A 22,263-nucleotide genomic window follows, 5' to 3' on the forward strand; every position below is an offset into this window, starting at 1 on the left:
GAACTATTCCTTCTATGTCTGGTTTAAAGTTTACCTATTCCTTAATATTTATAGTGGTGTGTGTGTATATATATATATATATATATATATATATACACACATATAACTATAAATATTAAGGTAGGTAAACTTGTTATTGTAAATTATGTATATATAAGTTTTTTCTTGTTTTACTATCTGATGTTATATTTAAAATAATTAAAATAAAAATAATTGAAATTTACTTTACTGAAATCAAAAGTGTGATTATTTTGTTTATTGTATTTCGCTAAAGCTGTGGTTTTAATGCTCTTGAATATTTTTTTTTGGTTAATTTTGTGTTATTTTATTGTATTATTCAAGGTTTTGTGAGGTCTCACCTAAATGATATTGTTTTCTACATTCTTTGCAATTAATTTTATGTATAGCATATTTCTTGGCATTGTTATCTACTCCATCTATCTTTGTAATGTGCTCACCCAGTTTATCATATTAAACAGAATGAGAAATGTATAACTTAAAATTACAAAACAATTGAAAAATTAAGCATTTTAATCCAATTTTACCCAAAATTAATAAATGAAATCCTTTAAAGTTACAACCAAATTCTTCCATCAGTTCTAGTCGATCCTCTTAAGTCTATTGATCTGATGTTAATAGTTTTATCACAATATCTTCCTCTAAATCATAAATTTTTTCAGATCCTTTCACTAATTGTTTTTCATTTCCAATTTGTTTGTAGAAGTTTATGTGATATTAAAAATGATGTTGATCTTTAGGAATTATTTTTTCTAACCTCTTACACTAATGGCCCAGCCCTTTCACTCAAATTCTACCAAAACATATTCTCCCTCTTCCATGTGGCTATGGGAGTTAGGTCATCTTAGTAACCCCTGGTCTGCAGTGGTGCCGGTTCAATTTAAGTCTGGGTGGGTTGACTTTCATTTTGTGGCGGTCCCACAGAAGGAAAACTTAACCCTCTCGCTCTGGTTAGAATAGGTTGGTTACCTATAAGATAACCCCTATCTCCCTCCCAAATGTCAGAAATACCCACGTAGGGGCAATCAAAAAGAAAAAAAAATATTCAGCAGTGATTCAGGTAGAGCATGATTTATAACATAAAAAATAGCTGTCAGCTTGTAAAAAAATAAATAACAAAACCAAAAGTTGCTGATTTAAAAGCTAATATTATTATTCCTATTAAACTTGAAAGCAAGTACATGGACAACTACTCTCCTAGTAGTGTGTACTCAACTTAATCTTAGCACAGCTCTATTCCATAAATCATAGCTTGTGTAAAAAAAAATTATCTAAAGTACAATAGGTACAACAGTCTCCCCTAACAGTATTTAAATGTTATATCAACATTAGTTCAATGAAAGGTTCTTTGATACTTCATAAAAGTTGAAGAAATACCAAAGAACCATGAAATAAAAAATAATCAGATCTGATTATCAAATATTAGAGATTTGTTTATTTATAAAAACTACTATTTATGTGCATTTGAGTGTAAATACATAATTCTGTATGTATAAAGTATATAGTGTAAATAATAAATACAAATATTTATCTGTGTGCATTATTTAAAAATCAAAATCTTTCACGATCTTTTTCCATTTGGGTGTAGTAATAACAAGGTCATTAACTTTACATCTATTAAAAATTTTATTTACAATCATAAGAGATAAACATATCATAATAATATAATGATAAATACTTTCATAATATAAATAAATTTTACTTGCAGAGTCAAAACTCATTAACTAAAAAATTTAATAACAGGAATTCAGCAAAAGAACTTGTTTACATATTATCACAGACGAGATTTTTAGTCTTATACTAATAACATAAAATATATAGTACTAAACCTTAAAATATGCAGTGAAAAGTGTTAAAATATGTTATGAAAAATCCTGCGTACAGGGTGCTTCAGGAGAAAATTACTTATTCAGTGTTAGTTTACCAAAAATGAAGTTCATTGCGATTAACTTCACCTTCCTATCTCAACTTGCATATGATTCTTAAGCAAAAACTATGTTATTGCTTCTTTTTTCTTTTATAAAAATTCAGCTTGCTCTAACTGAAGATTTCTTAACTTTTATCACCATTTTTGTAGTCTGCTATGAATTTACTTAAGGTAGTGACCAATTCATAGGAAAATATTGCACTGTTAAGAGAGTGTAGCCCACATGCAAAGTAAAGAAGTAAAAATAGATAATTTTGGGAAATATTCAGTAAAATCTTATGCATTTTTGATTGATGTAAAAAAAAAAAAAAATGAAATACGTACATTATAATTAACTAGTATTATTTTGGTTCTAGTTTTTCCCCCAATATGTTTCTAAAGTGGATTAAAAACTGGAATATCAGTGATACTGATACTGTTTTTTATCTGAGTTTTATAGCTAACAAAAATTGAAAAACCGTTTTATACTTAGGCTACTGCTGTTTCCACCCAACATTTTTGATTTCTCTAAAAACTTTAAATGGGGATTATTTCTTGCAATATCACTTTTTTACATAGAAAATTATTCATAGGAAAGTACCTTCATATAAGTTTTTTTTTTTTATTTAAATCTTTCATCTCCCTTATTGTTTCAATTTTACAAAGAATTTCTTCTCTAAAAAACATTTTTTTTTTTTTTTAATGAAATCAAACATAAGGGAAAAAGAATAAAAAAATTAATTTGTATTACTGAATTACAGAACAACTGAAAAAATCTTTTTTGGTAGTTAGGACATTGTTTACACAGGTCAACAAGGCCCAGATTTTGTATACATAACAATGTTTTAAAAATTGGAAACCTAATGCATTATAGTTTTTATCAGAAATGAATTTAATTTATTATTTATTTCAATACAATTTTTTGTCCTATTTTTATTATCTTCAGGAAAGATTAATTACAGTTTTGAAATATAAAAAAAAAATTTAATATACATTTTGCCAGTATCAACTCAAGCTGAAGTTGGTATGAAATATCAACTCAGACAGGTGTACTTACTATTAGGACTATCAAAATTATAACAAAAATAGTACTAAGTACTCATATTTTTATAGGTTTCTGTTTTTTAACCTTCCAAACTCAATATTTCTTTGAAATTGAGATAGCTTCGCAATGTTGGGTATAATGTTGGAAAGTAGATGAAATGAATCAACATATATGAAATCCCCGAATTAAACATCAAAAATTTATTTGACCAAGCATTTCCTGAAATTATCCATTTTTACCTGTTCACTTTGCATTTGGTGCTACAATCAACCAACAAAGTACTATTTCCCTACAAATTAGTTGTTTTCCTATTGGAAATCTGTTGTAGGTTAGATAATAGAGGAAAAATTTAAGAAATCTTTAGTTACAATTACGAAATATGGATTATTTGGAAAAACATAAAAAAATCATATATATTGACAACAGACTGAGATAGGAAAGTGAGGTTGATGGCACTGAAATACATTTTTGATAAAATAATCTCCCCTTAATTACTGATATTTCCTCCTGAAACAATCTATATATTTAATTCTTTCTCGTATATGCAATGTAAATGTACAAATAAAAGTTCTGACAGCAAACATTTACTGAGTTACTATATTTACTGAGCGTAGTTTGAGCAATACAGCACTATGTACACTCACAAAAATAAATCTTTAATTCTTAATACAGAAAAAGAAACAGATCAACTTTATGCATTTCAAAGAAAATTAAATACAGTAAAACTCTAATTACCTGTTCTAGTTGATACAAGACATAGCAGGTTAATCCAGAAAAAAATCATTAATTTAACTCAAACATTAGGTAAAAATTAAAATGTACTACAAAATTCAATATACAATAAACAAAAGTTTATCTCATTTTTCATTTGTAACTCCATATCTTTAAAACTATCAACAGTGCTTAAAAAACTCCAAAGAACATTATTAAATGTAGAGTGAATTTTCTAAAATGTGAGTTCTAATAGAGCTCTTTACATCCAATAGTTCTTGAAATATAGTTTTCCAAAAAGCAATATCTTTTTCCAAATAACACAAAATCAATATTTCGTGAATATCAAGGAAACTGCTGCTCCTACAAAGATAAGTGCTATTAACTACATTATAGTACATTAAACTAGCTTTAATTTGAGTTCTAATAGGAACCTGTAAGTCTAATAGTTCCTGAGATATGATTTTTTATAAATCTAAAGTTTTTTTCTAAATGAGAAATCAATATTTTATTTGAATTTATTTTGGCAAATAACATGGAAATTTACTCCTACTCCTTGATTGAGAGCTAATAGACATCTGTAAATTTTTCGTAGGAAGTAGTAGTTTTCATAATATTTGCTGAAATAAATTCACAAAATATTGATTTTTTCGTTACTTGAAAACAAATGTTGATTTTATAAAACTGTATCTCAAGAACTATTGAACATAAAATGCTCTATTAGGGCTCAATTTTAGCGAATTTACTCTACTTTTTACTTGTAATCCTACTACGATTTTTTAGTGCTGTGTTTAGTTTTGAATATATGGAGCTCTGTATGAAAAATTAATTTTTAATTAACATTTTGAAACAGCCACTATTTTTTATAATCTCCAACTACGGTTGGCAGAGTCATCAATTCTGACTATGAACTGTATCGATGGCCTACTTCACAGAAGAGTCAAGTACATTTCCACTAACATTAGGAAAAATAGAACTAAAGGTTCTCTCTTTTAGGAAAATTAATTAAAAAGTTGAAATTTTCCCAAAAAGTTAGTCGAAATATACTTAGCTCTGCTGTGAAGTAAGCCATCAAGTAGTTTTGATTAAAATAATAAAAAAAATGGGGAGAAATAACTTCCTTACTTAGTCCCGGCTTGGATAATGAAGATGACTATAGTTGGTTAAAACATTGGCTGATAATAAAACAGAAAAATAACAAGTTTATTTGGTTGATTTTTATATACAATACAATAAAATACTTACAATAAGTACATAAAGTACTTACAATACACTAAAATAATGTCGATCATAATACAAAATATTTAAATATGAATCACAGTTTTTGAAGAGAAGTTCAGATATGAATACCATCCAATATCAAGCAGACATTCCTTTCAGAAAATTAGATAACTTCTGAGTCTTGTAATCATTTCTTAGCTGGATGAAATTCAGAACAACTGAACGATCTAAGAGAGACTATAACAAACGTTTTACAATTGTAAAAGATAAAAACATATAAATGAAAGTAAGAAAAAATATATAAATATATATATGCATATATATAAAGATAATATTAGTTTAGCATGTTTTCCAACAGGTGGTAGTGAATGATGGTTAAGTGGTCTGTGAAATATCATTGAATTTTTTTTTTTTAAATGTTATGAATAAATTTAATGTTAAGCAGTAGCTCATCATAAGAATCTTCTTATGCATCAGAGACTCCCTTTTTTTGTAAAAAGGAAAATATTTAAAATATATATTATAAATAACTTCCTCCTTTCTTTGTACTCCTATCCATCAGATAAATAAAAATAATTGTTGTTATTTTAAAAAAAAAAAAAGTTTTTTGATTATAATTTTCTCTGATGATTATATCTTCTAGAGGACTTAAGACACTGGTCATGTGGTATTGATATAAATTATTCTGCCCTAGAATTTTGTGCACTATGGTGTGGAGAAGCCTTCTTTTTGGAAATATTTTGGGCTGGTTATTATTTTCTTAATAGTTTTTAGAAAACCAGGGTTTGTGGAATCAACATAGTTTTAAAGATCATTAGTTTTCTCTGAAGACTTATCATTTCTGGAACGGTTTATGCTTGGTAAATTTAGTAAAAAACAATCCATGGTGCGAATGTTCACACAATTTATCATATTTCAATACATTTTTGTAAACATTACGTTTCTAGCCAAATAATATCTGATACTCTAAACTGGTAGGAAATTTCTCACCCCTTCCAATGGTATATTCAGATTTTGTGAAAGGTCATTTTTGGAAGATATAGAAGGATTTCAATGAGAAAAAGTTGAGAATGAAAAAAATAAATAAAGTTTAATTTCCCAAGAAACTATTAAAAATTTAAAAAAAGATGATGGTTAATAAGGGCTTTTTATTGTTACCATAGTTAAGGTATATAATCAGTCCCTTTAGTTTCCTGGTTCTTATATGTTACACTCTATATGTATTGAACATTAGTTCCAGAGAGTTCAGGATATTTTTTTCATACTTAAAACTCATAATGTTTTACTTATCTAGTATATTCAATCTTTTAACTGAACGAACCTATCCATGGACCCACAGTGGTCAGATTAGTGAGGTTCTACTGTACTTGAAAAAAACTTGTTGGGAGCCAGTGGTCTAGTGATTATTTGACTTATCAAATATAAAAAAGGTTTGAGTACGAAAATCCTCTGTTATGATAAATAATAATATTCCTCTTGAGTATTTATTATATTACTAAGATTGAGCTAACTTTTCTCTAATCAAACTCTATTATTAATAAAAAAAAGTCTTTGATGGCAAGAATAACAAAATCTACAAATAATAATGAATAAATGATCTATTTAAGCTTAAAACAATATTCAAATACAAGGTATAACTTTTAACTGAATGAATCAAAAATATGTATAACTGTTTTAATTATTCTACAAAAAGAAAGAATCCATAATATTTTTAAATTTACCAGGAAATTAAAATAGGGGGATTTAATTACATATTCCAAAAGTATTAGCTGACTTAATTAAGATATACTTATATGCAAATACATTACTGAAATATCTACATACCAACTGATCACCTGTACACACTTGGTCTAGATTTTCAGGTTTTACAAGCAGCACATTACAAAGAGCATGTAAGGTATCGAACAAAGTAATAACCAGACCAGAATTAAGTTCCTTCACACATTTCCTATATTCATTCATGTCACATATAACACAAAGGGCACCTAAAAATAATTTTTATAGTTAAAATTAAACTATAATAGTTATGATTATCCACAGCAATTAGTTACCTGTTGAATTGTATTGAAATTGTTGCAAATGGTCATAAATTACTCTGTGAAAACGACAGCCCAATTCTGTCATCACACATTCAATGTTTCTACCATCCAGACAGGCTCTAATATGCTTGACATTATCATTAAAGTACTCCACTACAGCTATACAGGCCTCCAAAAAAACAAAAAAGTTAAAACAACAAATAAAAACATTAAATAATATGAATTTATTATTAAAATAAAATAAAATTAATACATGCAATGCTTTTATTTATTATGAGTTTTTTTTGTTTTATTTTTCAACTTACAGGGGAAGATAGGGTATTCAACTCAGTTTCAGGTTTAAAATCTGTCTTTTTCTGCTCTGATTGGAGAAATACTTTTACCCACCCAACTATAGCATTCAGTGCCCTTAAATAATTAAATAAATTATGAGTATACAATATTTTAATTCATACTGATTATGATTAAATTATAATTCAGAGAATTGATCAACTAACCTATCAATACCATTGTCCAGTTTTTGTTCTAAATGGTTTAGCAAGAATTTTTTTTTCATTACACATTCCCCATGTTTAGAAGTTGACCTACAACAAACATTTTTATTTACTTGTCTGAATATCTCATAAGTTATGTTGATTTTCCACGAATATCTTCATTTTATCAGGGAATTCATTTTTTAATTATAGTATTTACATCTATGCTGAATCATTAGTTTTTCAAAAGATGTATACTATGTACTATGTATACACAATTGTCATGTTTTGTAATGGGAATTCAACAATGATGAAAGAGTGGATTCCATAAATCAATAAACTGTTCAATTTTATGAATATGGTCATATAAACTTGATACTAGTGGAAATTTCTATCTGTGATATAGACCTCATTAAGGACCCTTTGTGAATTAGAAAAGGATCTTCCGAAAGTTGTTATTAATGAAAATCAAATATGTTTGTTTAAAAAAATTGAAGTGGAGAAATCGCTAGGTTGTTTCAAAAGTCTTTGTGCATTAATTCATTGCTGACATTAAATTCTCCATTTTAATTCTATTATTTCTATCATTTTTTGGAGGGGGAAAAACAAAGCTGATATTCATGTTACACTCCTACAAAAACCCGTACAAATTAATATAGCAATGGAAAAAAATAAAAATTTATACAAATTTTCATATTAATAAAAAAAAATAAAAACTTTTATTTACAATCTTTGCCTTTCCTAGTCCAATTTTTTTAGTCAAAGAAAAATTTTAAGATATGGATGGTGTTAGCACTTTACCTCACTCTCTTTACATCCCTGATTTTGCACTGTCTGACTAAGTAATTTTTTGGTAAATGGGGCATTTTTCGAAATGCCAATACTTCAAAAACAACGAGGATGTCAAATCAGATATTGAGAAATTTTTCACCTTATGTCACCACCAAATTGATCTTCTGACAGAAATATGGGTTAAAGTAATGGACCATGATGGTCTATATTTTGAAGAATAATTTTAATGAGTAGATTTTAAACTAAAATTTATGTAAAACTTATTTTATATTCAGAAACTTTAGTAACGACCTTGTATTTTACTTATTTAAGTATTTTTATAGGATGATCTATTATATTTTATTTTATAAATATATATTCATACAATTTTTGTAAATTGGAAGAAAAAACTAATATTTTATAACAGTAGAACCTCGGTAATCAGACTTTTGCTATTCCAACTTCCAACCACCCTTCTAGAGTCCCATTCCTTAAACACGGAACCAGCTAGTTAAGAATAAATATTTCTCAAAAAACTTCAATTCAAAAACTTTAATCCAAATGAAACCCTCTCTATGGTGGATTGTCTGAAAGGCAAGAAATAAGACTAAATAGTAATTAATGAATTGTTTCATTAGATTTCTTTGGTCTACTATTTTTGAATATCCATAATTTTATATTTAATTTTTTTATATCATTATAAGGTAGATAAATGTCACTTAAACTGTACATTTTTATAATTCTAAGGGGACTAGGTGTACCAGAATAAAACCTACTTTTGATTTCATTTCTTATCATTTTAGTAGGAACTCTTTCACATTTACTTCAAATTTGGTCAGGTGAAGTGGAATTATTTTTAACTATACACTGTTTTTTAAATTTCTAAAGCACCTGCCCCATAAAGCAATTTTGCTTGTTGATAGTGTACCATCTCACTTGGATGTGAACATTCTAACTTATGTGAAAATAAACTGCATAACATGATATATTATTACATATTGTATTTATTTTAAGAATCTAAATAAGTAAACTACTATTTAATAAATTACACATACTTTTTATTTTGTATAGAAAGTATACATTTTATTATAAATATAGTATATGTAGTGAAGTGGAAAAAAATTATATGTAGAACACATATTTTTTCATAATAAATGGAATATGGTCCGGGTGCAATCAAATAAAATTCAAATAGTAATGACTATTTTAACGTAAGTAAAAAATTAGATGGATTTTTCAATTTACTTTTTTACTCATATAATATCCATATAATATATCCATTTAATTTTTTACTTATGTTAAGAGTTTGTATTTTTTTTTTGCCCAGACGAAGTGGGGGAAAACGTTGGTTCAATTAATAGTCATTGCTATTTGAGTTTTATTTGACCGCACTCAGACCATATTCCATTTATTACTACACACGGTCAATCAGCGATCTTCCACCATATTTTTTCATCTCTGATTAATCAAAATTTCTATACATTCCAACCTATGACTGCTCTCATGGATGTTGGATTAGTGAGGTTTTGCTGTATTACAACAATATTATCCACCAGGACACCATTCTATTCATGAAAAAAATAAATAATGTTTTCTACTTCATTCCATATTTCTACATACATTACTAAAGGAAGAGCAGAATCGTTGAAGTGTTTTTCAATAAGATGCACAATAGTATTTGCCTGCCTTACAACATCAAAGAAATAAATTGGCTGAGCCTGTGTTTTACTTTCAGGAATCGGTACTGCTTGTAAAGCTAATTCTACAGCATAATCAACATGATCAATTATAATACAATTTAATAGAACTTCTAACAGCTGGACTGCATTACTTGCTAAGTCTGCAGGTTTAGAGAGCTAAAAAAAAAATGATAAAAATGAATCATACCTATAAATAATTATTAGAAGAAGTGTTAACAATATCCAATACATATGATACAGGAATAAATTAGTAGTATATGTCGGTAATAATTAAAAGGATTAAATGATTGACTCATATATAATAAAGTTAATACTGAAAACAATATATTTTAATGAATATGAGTTGCTTATAATTGGGACATAAAAAAAAGTTCTGATTGATTTATAAATAGTCAGATTGAAATAATTGTTACCTCTCAGTGTTTGTTTAAGTTTATTTTTAAATATTAAAGAGTAATTGCCTTCAGTCATAACTACTAAATGCTGTTCAAAGAATAAAATTAATTTAAACAATAACTCAGTACTCAACATGGAAATGATGAAAAACATGAGAGGCATTGTATGCAGTTAAAATCTAATAAAATGTTCACTGAGGAAGCTCATAGTGGACAACCGATCACTGCCCCAATTGAATTCTGGCTATAGAATTTATAAATAAATAAATTATTTATAATATAATTTATTTTCTATTTTATCAGCCATAATCAATTCCTGGGCCCTGTTTCATAATGAAAGCTAATAGTATCAGTTCATAGTACAAGTGTAGAAATTAGTGTGGTAATAATACTAATACTTATTTTTTTTCATGATAGGGAGGACTATTGGTGACGTTACAGGAGTTAAAAAATACTAAAGTATAAGTTACTATTGTACAAGTCTGTGTAATTGAATTAAGATAAATCTACAAGACTAATAGTATTAGTTTGTACTTTATTATGAAACGGGGCCCAGGTTGGTAAACCCTCCTGTCAGGTAGTAAAGGTAAAAAATTACTGTTTTTTTATCAACCACTGCACTCCATGGATGGTTGTAATACAATTAAAAGATTACTCAAAGTTTTAAAGTAAATTTTATTTGAATATAAAAATAATTGGTTAAGATATTACCAAAATTTTCAATTACACAGTACTGAAGTACAAGATAAATGATTAAAAGTTTGCTCATAATTTTTGAGTTTGAAAAAGTTACCTAATCATTTACATTTGATGTAATGAATCACAAAAGTAATCATAATTGTTGTGTAGGATTATACTTTGTACTCAAAATTAAAGAGTAATCAATTACTGCTTAACTCTGATAAAAATGAAGTTAGACACAAAATTAATGAATATCATATTTTTATTAAATTACTTTATTTCAGTTCTATATTCATTGTTTTTTAGCATTCATTTCCAATCATATCTGTGATCGATGGTTCTCCAAATTTTAAAGATAAACTTTTTTTTTTTTTTTTGTTTTGTTTGTGAAAATCAATTTTCCTTCAATTCAGATTCCTTTTGAATCTCTCATTTAATATTAAAAATACCATTTTAATCTAAACATAGTAAGCTATAACAGTAAAATATTCAACTAATTTAGCTGAAATATGATACTTAAAATATTTAAAAGAATAAATAAATCATAAGATACTGAAGACTAAGAAACAAGTAAGAAAGAAAAAGGAAAATAATATAGCTGATACCATAATAAAATAAATTAATTGCGTATTAAATTAAATGATTTTTCTCACCAATTTACATCTGTAAAATGCTTGCTTAGACTCTTGTATAAGACTAATAACTAATTCTTCAGATAAAAATGTTTCTCCTCCATAATCTTCAATTTGAGCAATGTTAATGTTAGCCCTTGTGCCAATAACAGCCTGAAGATCTCGTCTAAAATCTTGGAATCTGCAAAAAAAAGTTAATAATTTACTTTTAAGATTCCTTAACTGGGCATCAGCATGATTAAAGTTTGAGGCCTCATGCAACCAATATTTGTTATGATACCAAGGAAGGTAAGTTGATATAATAAATAAAAAATACTACTTTTCATGAAAATAATATTCTATTAAATCAATTTAAAAACCAAACTTTTTAACAAGTTCAAATTAGGATAATATAACAATAAATGAAAACTGAATGAAAGCTGGTTCCCACTCCTTGGGGAAAGAGGATGGCTTTGGTCAACATCTCATATAGTTAAAAAAAAGGTCAAAGGGAACAAGCTAATAGCTGCATTGTGAGACCTTGACTAATGCCTCTCTATGTCACTAGCTAATTAAGTCTCAAGCAATATCACAAAGTTAAAATTGATTAGAATAACAAAATTTTGGGCATCTGGAATGCCAGAAGTTTAAAAGCAAGGATTATGGAAAAGGGGAGGAGAGGAAATGAAAAAAATATCAATAGATGTTACAGCCCTGGAAAAAATCGGACAGGGATACTCTCAATGAGAAACTCGTGATACTTTCAATCAGGGAGAATAAGTCTCAGAATGGGAATAACAAGATTCATTTCTCAGAACTACCACAGAATAAATATTAGCTAACCCTGTGGACTATATGGGAACTAAAACCACAATGCTCTTCTAAACTAGAAAATCTTGGGCCCTTGCCAATGTTTAACTATCACAACCTCAAAGTCAGGACAAATATATAATAATCAACAGTGACAATAAAAGAAACATGATTCATAAACAGAAATAGCTTTTAGCCTGATATGACTGAATATGGAGCAATTAATGAAAGAATTTGTATAATAACAAAAGCCAGTTTACAAATCTATTAATCTATTACAATCTATAAAAAGCATCTCTACTTCCACTGGGGAAAAAAAAAATATCAGGAGAAAAATTAATTCAATAACATTTGGAAAACAATTAATGAATCTTTTACTAGGCCTTAGACTATATCTTACAAATAGGATTATATCAGGAAAATGTAAAGTTTGTAGAAGGATTTGTGAAAGATCTAGTTCCGAATAAAACATGGAAATTAGAATGTTTTGTTTTATTTATTCAATCTAAACCCGAAGCTACAGCATAGGCTATATCAACTTAAATAAATTCAAGTTAAACACTGTAAAACTCAGGCCATTGTCATTCATTTCAAATCTCTTCTCAAATCCAACACTAACTTCCTCATTAAATGCCTAATGACCACCCCATTACTTTCTGTTCCTCGGTTAATCACCATATTGCCTACACCTCCCAACAATCAATTTCTAGCAATTGATTCTCCTCCCAAGAAATGCCTTTATGGGGGAAATTCGTGTTGTTTTATGAGAAGAGTTACAGTAAGAAAAAATGTTTGAATGAACCTCTTTGCTTGTCCATTTGTCTTGGATAGTAGTGTTGATGTGGTGTGTTTGACCCCATATCTCATTGAAAATGCTCTGAAATAAATTGAGGACCTTTGTCAGCAATAATATTGTTTAGCACCCAAAATCTGGCAAATACTGCAATACTGCTCTTGCGGCAATTAAGCATTTTAGAATTGCAGGATATTGTTCAACAATTTATTATGAAAAAATTTAAGCATAATTCAAGGATTTCAAGGCTGTGAAGATGCTTTTTGTCAAGTTATCAGATTAAATTTAAAAAAGATTCAAAATCATAAAATGTTGTTTTAGAATAGTTTCTGATACAGTGTATAATTCCTAATTGAGAATGAATATGAAAGATTTTAAAGGTTGTAGTTTTCTAACCTATATAAAGAAAAAAATTATGTAACTTCTTACACTGAGTACTAAACGCATAGGAAAAAAAATGGAGAAACATATGTTTCAAATTCGAATAGATAAAATTCACAAATAGGAAAATATTTCTTACCAATTTTGTTCTAAAACATATTTTACATAAAAAAGCTATATATACATTTTCTTTTCTTATAATTTATGGAATTTAATTCTATATGCCCATGAAGAAGTATTTTGGGAATGTCTCAGATAGACCAATTAATTAATCAGAATAAAAATTAATTAGAATCTTGTTTTCCCTCAATAATTATAAGGTTAAACAAGCAATAATGAAAAGAAGAGACAATTTAACTAGAAATAATTATAGAGTAAGCTATGACAGGTCATCAGAAGAAAGGGAGGAAGGCAGACAAAATTTTAGTTGTATTAATAAACTAAAAGTTTTGGATAAACGTGCATCATACAGAAGGAGTTTTTCAGAGTTAAAGGCAATCTATATCGTCCGCAGGAAGTGGAAAATATGTTATAAATTTCATCTACAATTGAGCAAGACAACTAATTACAGGAAAAAAGAAAGTTGAATGAAAGATTAAAAGAGTTTGAGTTCTGGCTGAGATTTACTTTACCCAGCAGTTACCCTTCAGAAAAAGACTCGTGACTTCATAACCATCAACCATAAGAAAGGCTCCTCGAGCTTCAAAGTAATTTTAACTCTTCATTTAACCATACTAACAGTACATATAAGACAATATTTAACAATAACAAAGGTTACCAAAATTTACCTAACACATATGAGATAATATTTAACAAAATCAAAGGTTACCAAAATTTACTTAACATCAGTTCACTTTCAGATACTAATAATATAATGGCAATATGTGTAGGAGAAACCTGGTTAGCGACCGATAATGTTATTATTCCACCTTGGCTAAAAAATTTCAGTCCCTTTATTAGTAACACTGTTAAAATTAAACATTATCAATGTCACATTCATATACAATGCAATAATAAAAAATAAAGGGAAAGTTACTGTTTCAGAAAATAACCAATATATGATCATACTTTCTTTTCAATTTATTAATAAAAATGTATTGTTGGGAAATGCTTATTTACACTAGGACAGTGATTTTGAAGAATGTCTGGAGAACATCAGTAAGATAGTATGTGATTTCCAATCAAACCATCCTAATACCAATATAATTGTGTGTGGAGACTTTAACGGGTATATTGGAAGTTTAAATAATATAGAACCAGAATTGTTTCAGAACACAAATGTTTACAAAAACAGATTGGTGAAACATGCGAAAATAAATGGGAGGGGAAAGCTGTTAGTCAAGGCAATGGAGTCTATAGGACAAATAGTATGTAATGGAAGATATCTATCAGACATGCCTGGAAAATATACATATATTTCCAAAAATGGTAACAGTACTATAGATCTTATTTGGATTAACGATCTAATAATTATTCGTGTATTGGTATATCATATAAATGTAGCGCATATTTTGTTACCCATTAGTTAAAGAAGTATATTCAAGTTTATGTAACAATGTTTCTTATAAAATTTGTAATTTTTTTTTTCTGTTTTAATTAAGTTTATTTTGTTAGTTAACTTAACTAACTTAGTTAGACTAAGAAAACAACTAACTTAGTTTATAACTTATAAACTTAGTTTATATTGATGTGAACAATTTGTTTTATATTAATGTATTTATCTTTTTTTCTTCTTATATTGTCCTCATGTATTTTATCATGTCTTATATTGTACCTGTTATTAACAAATGAACTATAACTAACACTGATTGGGCCAGACTCCATGGCTACGTTGTTTATAAGCCAATAAATACATTAACATTATTATTAGAATATAAAAAAAATAGTAAATTGAGTTCATACTTCGCTGTAATTGAGTAAACATATGTAAAAAAAACAGCAAATTATAACTCTATAGTTTATTATTCCCAAATAGTTCAAAATGAGGGAGAGAAGTAGGAAAATTATCAATCTGTATTAATTTTTTTTCCCCCGAAATGGTTTAATTTCTTTAAAATACTATCTATCTTCATAAATGGCTGAAGAAACTCATCCTGGGTTGATGTATTATTTTGGTGCCATATCTAAAAATGAAAATGGCCTAACCAACTCAGGTTGGGGGTTGGAGAATTGGGAGAATTAGGTTGGGGGGGGGGATAAAATGTACAAATGTCATCGACAAAGAAGAACCGGGGGTGCACTAATGACTGGAGACAGAGACTTAGGAGAGAATATGAAGATATTTTTTTTAAAGAAGGAGACATGCTTGGGGCAACTGGAAAGACAGTACATGAGATCATACTAAAAGAAGATAAGGTTACATATGTGAAAGAGAGGAGACACCTGCAGGCGCTACGCCACCACATCCGAGAAGTACTCAAAAGTTTAAAACACCAGGGAATAATTATTGATAGTACATTCCCATACAATAGTCCATTGTGGGTGGTTAACAAGAAGAGTGCGCCAGGTGAAACTACTGAAAAGTACAGAGTGGTGATAGATTATAGGAAGCTGAACAAGAATAGCATAGATGAAAAGTATCCGATCCCCAGATTTGAAGACATTTTGGACAGGCTGAGCACAGCGATGGTATTCAGCACTTTGGACTTGAAGGCCGGATATCATCAAATCAAAATGCATACTAAGGATCAACATAAGATGGCATTCATTTTTGAGAGAGGCCACTATGAATTTACATGGATGCCGTTTGGACTCAAGAATGCTCCAATAACCTTCCAGCACCTGATAGACGAGTTTTTGAGAGGAATAGACGAATCAGTATGCCAGATTTATATGGATGATCTTCTTGTGTTCAGTAAGAATGAAGGTGAACATGTGCAACATTTTATACAGCGTATTCCAGAGAATCAAGCAATTTGGGCTCAAATTATCGGGAGAGAAATCATCGTTAGGGCAGGAATAAATAAATTTTTTTTTGGGCCACACGATTTCCAAGGAAGGAGTTAAATCCGACATAGATAAAGTTGCAGCTATACGGAAGATGACAGTACCTAGGGAAGTGAAAGGAGTTCGGAGGTTGCTGGGAACATTAAATTATTACCGGAGATTTTTGCCAGAAATGGCTGAGTACCTCATCCCACTCAACAACCTTCTGAAGAAAGGCAGAAAGCTGATCATCACTCCACTGGTGGAAGACAATATCAGGCAGTGCATGGAGAAGCTACAGCAGGAACAAGTGCTTGATTTCCTGGGACTTCACTTGGCAATTCACTATCAATAAAGATGCAAGTGAGTATGCATTGGGAGCTGTGTTGTCTGAGGATGGTAAAGGGGGAGATCGCCCAGTGGCATATGCCAATAGGCGCTTAACAGAGATGGAGACCAGATACAATGCGTTGGAACGAGAGCTCTTGGGAATAGTATGGGTTGTTGACCACTTTAGACCTTATTTGTTTGGGAGAAGGTTTAAGGTACACACTGACCACAGGCATCTCCAATGGGTGGGGAAGTTGAAGGAATCTTCGGCTAGGATTACGCGTTGGAAGGAGCTCCTAGCACAATATAACATAGAAATAATATATAAACAAGGAAAAGAAAATGTGATAGCCAATTGGTTGTCACAAGCAATTATTGTGAATGCAGTAGAAGAGGAGGTCCGAGAACCATCTAGGCAATTCCTGCGGGAGTGAACACCGGGAGAGGAAGAAGAATAGAATGTGGCGGAGGAAGATGATAGGGAGGAATCTTCGTCTAATGAGAGCTTGAAAGAAGGAAGACCAGTAGAATTGGAGGAACAGATCCTCAGAATAGAGGATATAATAAACCACAAGAGGCAGTATATTGCATGCAAGACGAGGACCTCTGCTGAGGACATCTTTGCACCATTATTTAATATAGATCATATGTGACATAGATTCTGCATATCTGATTGTGTTCAATACTGACTAATAAGTACTCTATCTAAGCTCCTATTTCTTTGAATTTGGGAGTTAATTTCATGTTTATGCTGAAATTCAATAGAATGATTAAATTATTTACACTTTCTAGTTGACTAGAAACAAACTTTCTTATGACAATGCAACTATCTATAATTCCATCCCACACAATCACAAGTTGTGATTAAACAAATATTTTGTTAGTGAACCGTGATCCTAATGACTAAGCATAACATTCCAAAAAAAAAAAAAAAAGAATTTATGATAATCCTATCATTATTCAGGAATTAGTAAATTTCAAACTGAAAATTGATCAACAAAACTATTATGGTACAGAAATATTTTCATTTTATTAAAAGAAAACAGATTCATAAAATAATAATTCTCAATTTTAAATCACTCTAAGAAATATTGTGTATGAAAATAATTAGAATTTTGGGAAGAGTAATAACCTAAAAAATACAAGTTTAATTATGCTTCTGCAGATATTGCTTTGCTGCAATATGTTTCCCATATTCTTTACTGATCAATTGTAATAAATAAATATTATTTTTTGTATTTTTTCTCAGTGAACCATCCTTGAGACCTCTTCAGACATTAAATAACAGTTTATACACTATGACAGATATTGATTTTTTTTTCTTCAGAAAAACAGAGGGAGTTAGTTGAAAACACATAAAATCAATTATTACATACCCTCCAGACTGTATTTGTCGTTTATGATGATCTTTGGAGTCATAATATTTTTGTAACAAGGTTGAGCATTTTTCCTTTAAGCCTTTCACTTCAACACTGAAATACAGAAAATAAGTATAGAAAATGCATTGACTGAAACCAGAAACAAAAATTCAAGGGGATTTATTAATTAAGAAGCAACATAATATAACACAAGGATTAGCAATAAAAAGTCAAACAACTACCAACCTTATGTATGATTCTAAATATTTTTGAAATATGTTATGAGTAAGTTTTTGAAGATAAGAATCATCAGATCCCATTTTAAAGCAGCTCAATTCCGTAGATAGCTCAGTAGTCCTGAAATCATAAAATAAAGTTAACTGACTATATAATTCAACTATGAACTAAAATTTAAATAATAATTTTTCATAAAAATATTTTAATAAATGATTAATTAGTTTCAATTTCTCAAATAATTCCAATTGAAAATTATAAGAGGAATACAATTTTATAAGTAATCAATTGCTTATATCCATCTCATAATTTTTAAAAATAGAAAGGTTTGAATTAATTTAACTTTGATACAGCCTGGACCAGTGAAATAATTCAAGTCTTATAAGTTTCATGATGTTCGCTTCCCAATATAGCCCAACATTCTTTCTTCTTTTCCACTGACAACCAACCTTGACAAGACCAAATATTCTTCATGAAATCTTTCTTTCAAAGATGAGGAATTCATTCTCCCTAGCCTTCATCAGTGTCCACATCTTTGTAGTATTCATTAGAACAGTTCAGAGAATGGTAGAGTAATATTTTTGTTCTTCTTGTGACTAACTGGTTGGTGAGGTGTTTCTGAAGCATAATGTCTGTTGACAATAATAATCAGTCCTATTTATTTCAAGAAATATAATTTTCAGAGCTAAGAATAGAGCCTAGATACACGAACTAGTCCACCTTCTAAAACTCTATAGATTGAAATTCTATGAATCCTTCGACAGGTTGTGTTACCTCAGTGCCAGAAGCACACACAAACTAGATCTTGTTCTCACTGATTGTCAGATACATATCTTGAAAATACCACATAAGAGCAGGAAAAGTTATTTCTAATGTACGGAGAGACCTAGGAACAATATCTATATCATTTGTATGCACTAGTAACTGCATTGGTTTGCCGAATACCGTTGTACTGGTTTGGTTGCCAGAAGCTCTAACAACCTTCTTAAGACTTAAGACAATAACAGGTAAGCCAAAGCTATATCTTACCTAAGAATTCTGTTCGAGGAGAACTCACTGGAAAGCTCAATCTGAATTTTGATGGAACGTTTAACATCATTATCATCATCTTTATTAGCCAGATAATTTTTCATGAAATCTTGAGTTCTTAATTCATAAGTTTTTGGCCTCTTTAGGCTGTCATAAACAGACTATAAGTCTATTTTCCACAATCATCCAGAGACTAAGATTGAAGATCTAGCCAGTAGTTGATAGAGAGTTTGGCAAAAAGTAACATGGATAGCACCTATTATGTATGTAATACATTGACGGAGTTGAAACTCTATAACAACTCTATATATCACACATCTAACATCAATATTTATGTTGAACAAGACCATTTTGAAGCTTAAAACTAATTTGAAGTATATTCAGCAGACAATCAAGCTTTCACATAACATTTACCATTATATGAAGACATATTACTATTAGCAATAGACTAATATCTGATTCTCTGAACTGTACAGATAATTAAATAAATTCAATATGTTTTGAGTGGTACAACATATTTGTTAGATATTCTTAACTATAAAAGTTTTATTTTTATAGTAGGAGGTTTTGTTAATCACACCCTTTAATCTATTCTGCATTAATTTAGACATTTCTAAAACTTAATTAATTTTTTTCCAATATTGTAATCATAAATAACAATATAAAGTTAGGCTGTGGTGGCTGAGCATGTTGAGTTGCACTACCTCAGCATTCTGGACTTAAAAGTAGAATCTGTTTCACTTTTCTCAATCTTCAGTTCTTCTCCAGCGCACCTGACTTTGGATTTTCCAATGGAATAGGATACTGTTTTTTAATTGATACAGATTTTAAGACAAATCCATATTAGGCACTTTTTTGATTCAATATGTCCTGAATGCATAAAACTGCTAGCAATAATTTTTTTTTTTTTACAATTTGAAGGTAAACTGTGAGAAAAATCTAAAGCAAGATTGTTTTAGAATTAAAATTCCCCTAAGAATTTGTCATTAGAGTTTGAGTTTCCTCGACCGGCCGATGAGGCTAAAATGACTGTCGTGTTGACGAAGCCTCAATTAAAAAATAACTCATTTATGATGATGAATTTTAATATTTTATAGAAATTGCATTTGAGAACAATTTTGTTCTTTATGCTTTTTCGATTTTTCACACTGTTAGTGCATTCAATAATGAAAAATATAATTAAATATATCTAGATCTTTAATGAGTAATTTTGATCATAACAGTAACATTAAAATCCTTCCACCATACAAATGATCTTTTTGATATAGAGACAACATCATCAGTTATGGTATTCTGTAATCTGTACTCCCTCTCTACTATCATTAGTACATCTATAACAGATGATAGATACTGGAGGACAAATATAGAAAAACCAACCTAATTTATTATAAATTAAAAATACTAATAATAGAAACAGAGAGAGAGAGGGGGGTTAGCTATATTACAAGAATATACTTTATAAGAGTAAACAAAAGTTCACAGTAATGAGTTTCTAAATCTTCATTAATTCTGAGTTTATATAATGCTAATACTCAGAAATTTTATCAAAAGTAATCTTCTATGATATAATAGTGTAAAAAATCATAAATGGAATGTTAAACATTACCTTGTATATAATTCCATTAAGTTTCTTAGATATTTACTAGTATCAGACTTGTCAGAAAGGTTGCTAACAATATGTTTCTGTAATGAGAGAACACAATACCTTAGAATAAATAAGCTTCATAAATGCATTTTAAATTCATACAACATCTAGTATGAATTTTTAATTTTGTAATAATATACGCAATACTTCTTTAATTGATAACCAAAACTCTTTTTTGGATACAAATTAATTATTTATTTATAAATAGATAGTTTTATTTTTAAAACCTAACAGAAAAGTAAGACCTGAAGCTGATGCCACTAAAATATTAAATATATACTACAGGGATATACAATCTCATACTACTACAAGTATGCTAGTAATAAAAGCAGTTATTTATTTTTCAACTTTCAAAATTGATAACATATTCTTGAAGGCAATCATAAATTATATCTCAAAACTTAGATTATAACATTAAAATAATGCAGTTAACACACAAAGAAGTCAAATATAATAAGAATTTAAAACTTTTGCAGGCTTCAAATAAAATAAATAACAATTAAAAGTTTCTGACAAGGATTAATGATAGTAAGAATCTAGGTTTTCCTTATCATTCTAACAAAAGGAAAAAATTAAATAAATAAATTAGATAAAGAAAAAGATAATATAGAATACAGATAATAAAACATGTATAATATATGTTTATAGATATATTATATTATATATGTTATAGATAATATAATATAGAATAAGATCAACGATAGCTCAGTGGTTAAAAACAATACTTTTTTTTTCAAAAATTATCTTAACTGAATTTGAAAGGTAATACATAAATTAATTATTGCAATATATAATTATAGTATTTCACATTTTAAGTAGAACTTTGGAATTTTTTCCAGTACTTAAAATCCAAAAATTGTCTCATTAATAAAAATTTATTAAAAAGATCACAAAGAATGACATAATATAATCACTCCTCCAACTAAGAACCATTACCACAGACTATGATGGCTACTTGGTACTATCATAAGTACTTATATGTATCTCTAAAGTCGCATATATGGTGTGCTGGATGTATATTTTTGAAAATATGATAAAACTAATGGTAACAAATGAATTTTAGTTTTATTCTGCAAAATTCAATTTTTCTTAAATGGAAAAATGATTTCCAAAAATAATCTAATAAGATTATAAAAGGATGATTTATTACTGAAACACTAAATTGCTATTTATATTTAAACATACCT

The 22,263-nt window shown here is 28.7% G+C and overlaps 1 protein-coding gene across 3 annotated transcripts in view; it reads right to left on the reverse strand.

The window, feature by feature from the left end:
• Positions 1 to 1,620: 1,620 nt before the first annotated feature.
• The window catches only part of Sec10 (Exocyst complex component Sec10), a 30,693-nt gene continuing 10,050 nt past the window's right edge, over positions 1,621 to 22,263 (reverse strand). For 2 of the 3 annotated variants that reach the window (XM_014427913.2, XM_014427914.3), the window contains 10 exons: positions 21,038 to 21,114; positions 18,415 to 18,525; positions 18,187 to 18,282; positions 11,614 to 11,773; positions 9,805 to 10,040; positions 7,438 to 7,524; positions 7,246 to 7,348; positions 6,953 to 7,109; positions 6,726 to 6,886; positions 4,863 to 5,138 (listed from right to left, as the gene is read on the reverse strand). In XM_014427913.2, coding sequence (XP_014283399.1) covers positions 5,040 to 5,138; positions 6,726 to 6,886; positions 6,953 to 7,109; positions 7,246 to 7,348; positions 7,438 to 7,524; positions 9,805 to 10,040; positions 11,614 to 11,773; positions 18,187 to 18,282; positions 18,415 to 18,525; positions 21,038 to 21,114 — 1,287 coding nt within the window. In that variant the 3' untranslated portion in view covers positions 4,863 to 5,039. The other variant, XR_001343830.2, reaches the window with a different exon arrangement.

The sequence above is a fragment of the Halyomorpha halys genome, unplaced genomic scaffold (assembly GCF_000696795.3).
Source record: "Halyomorpha halys isolate HHAL.00 unplaced genomic scaffold, Hhal_1.1 Scaffold680.1, whole genome shotgun sequence".
Classification (NCBI taxonomy): Eukaryota; Metazoa; Arthropoda; class Insecta; order Hemiptera; family Pentatomidae; genus Halyomorpha; species Halyomorpha halys.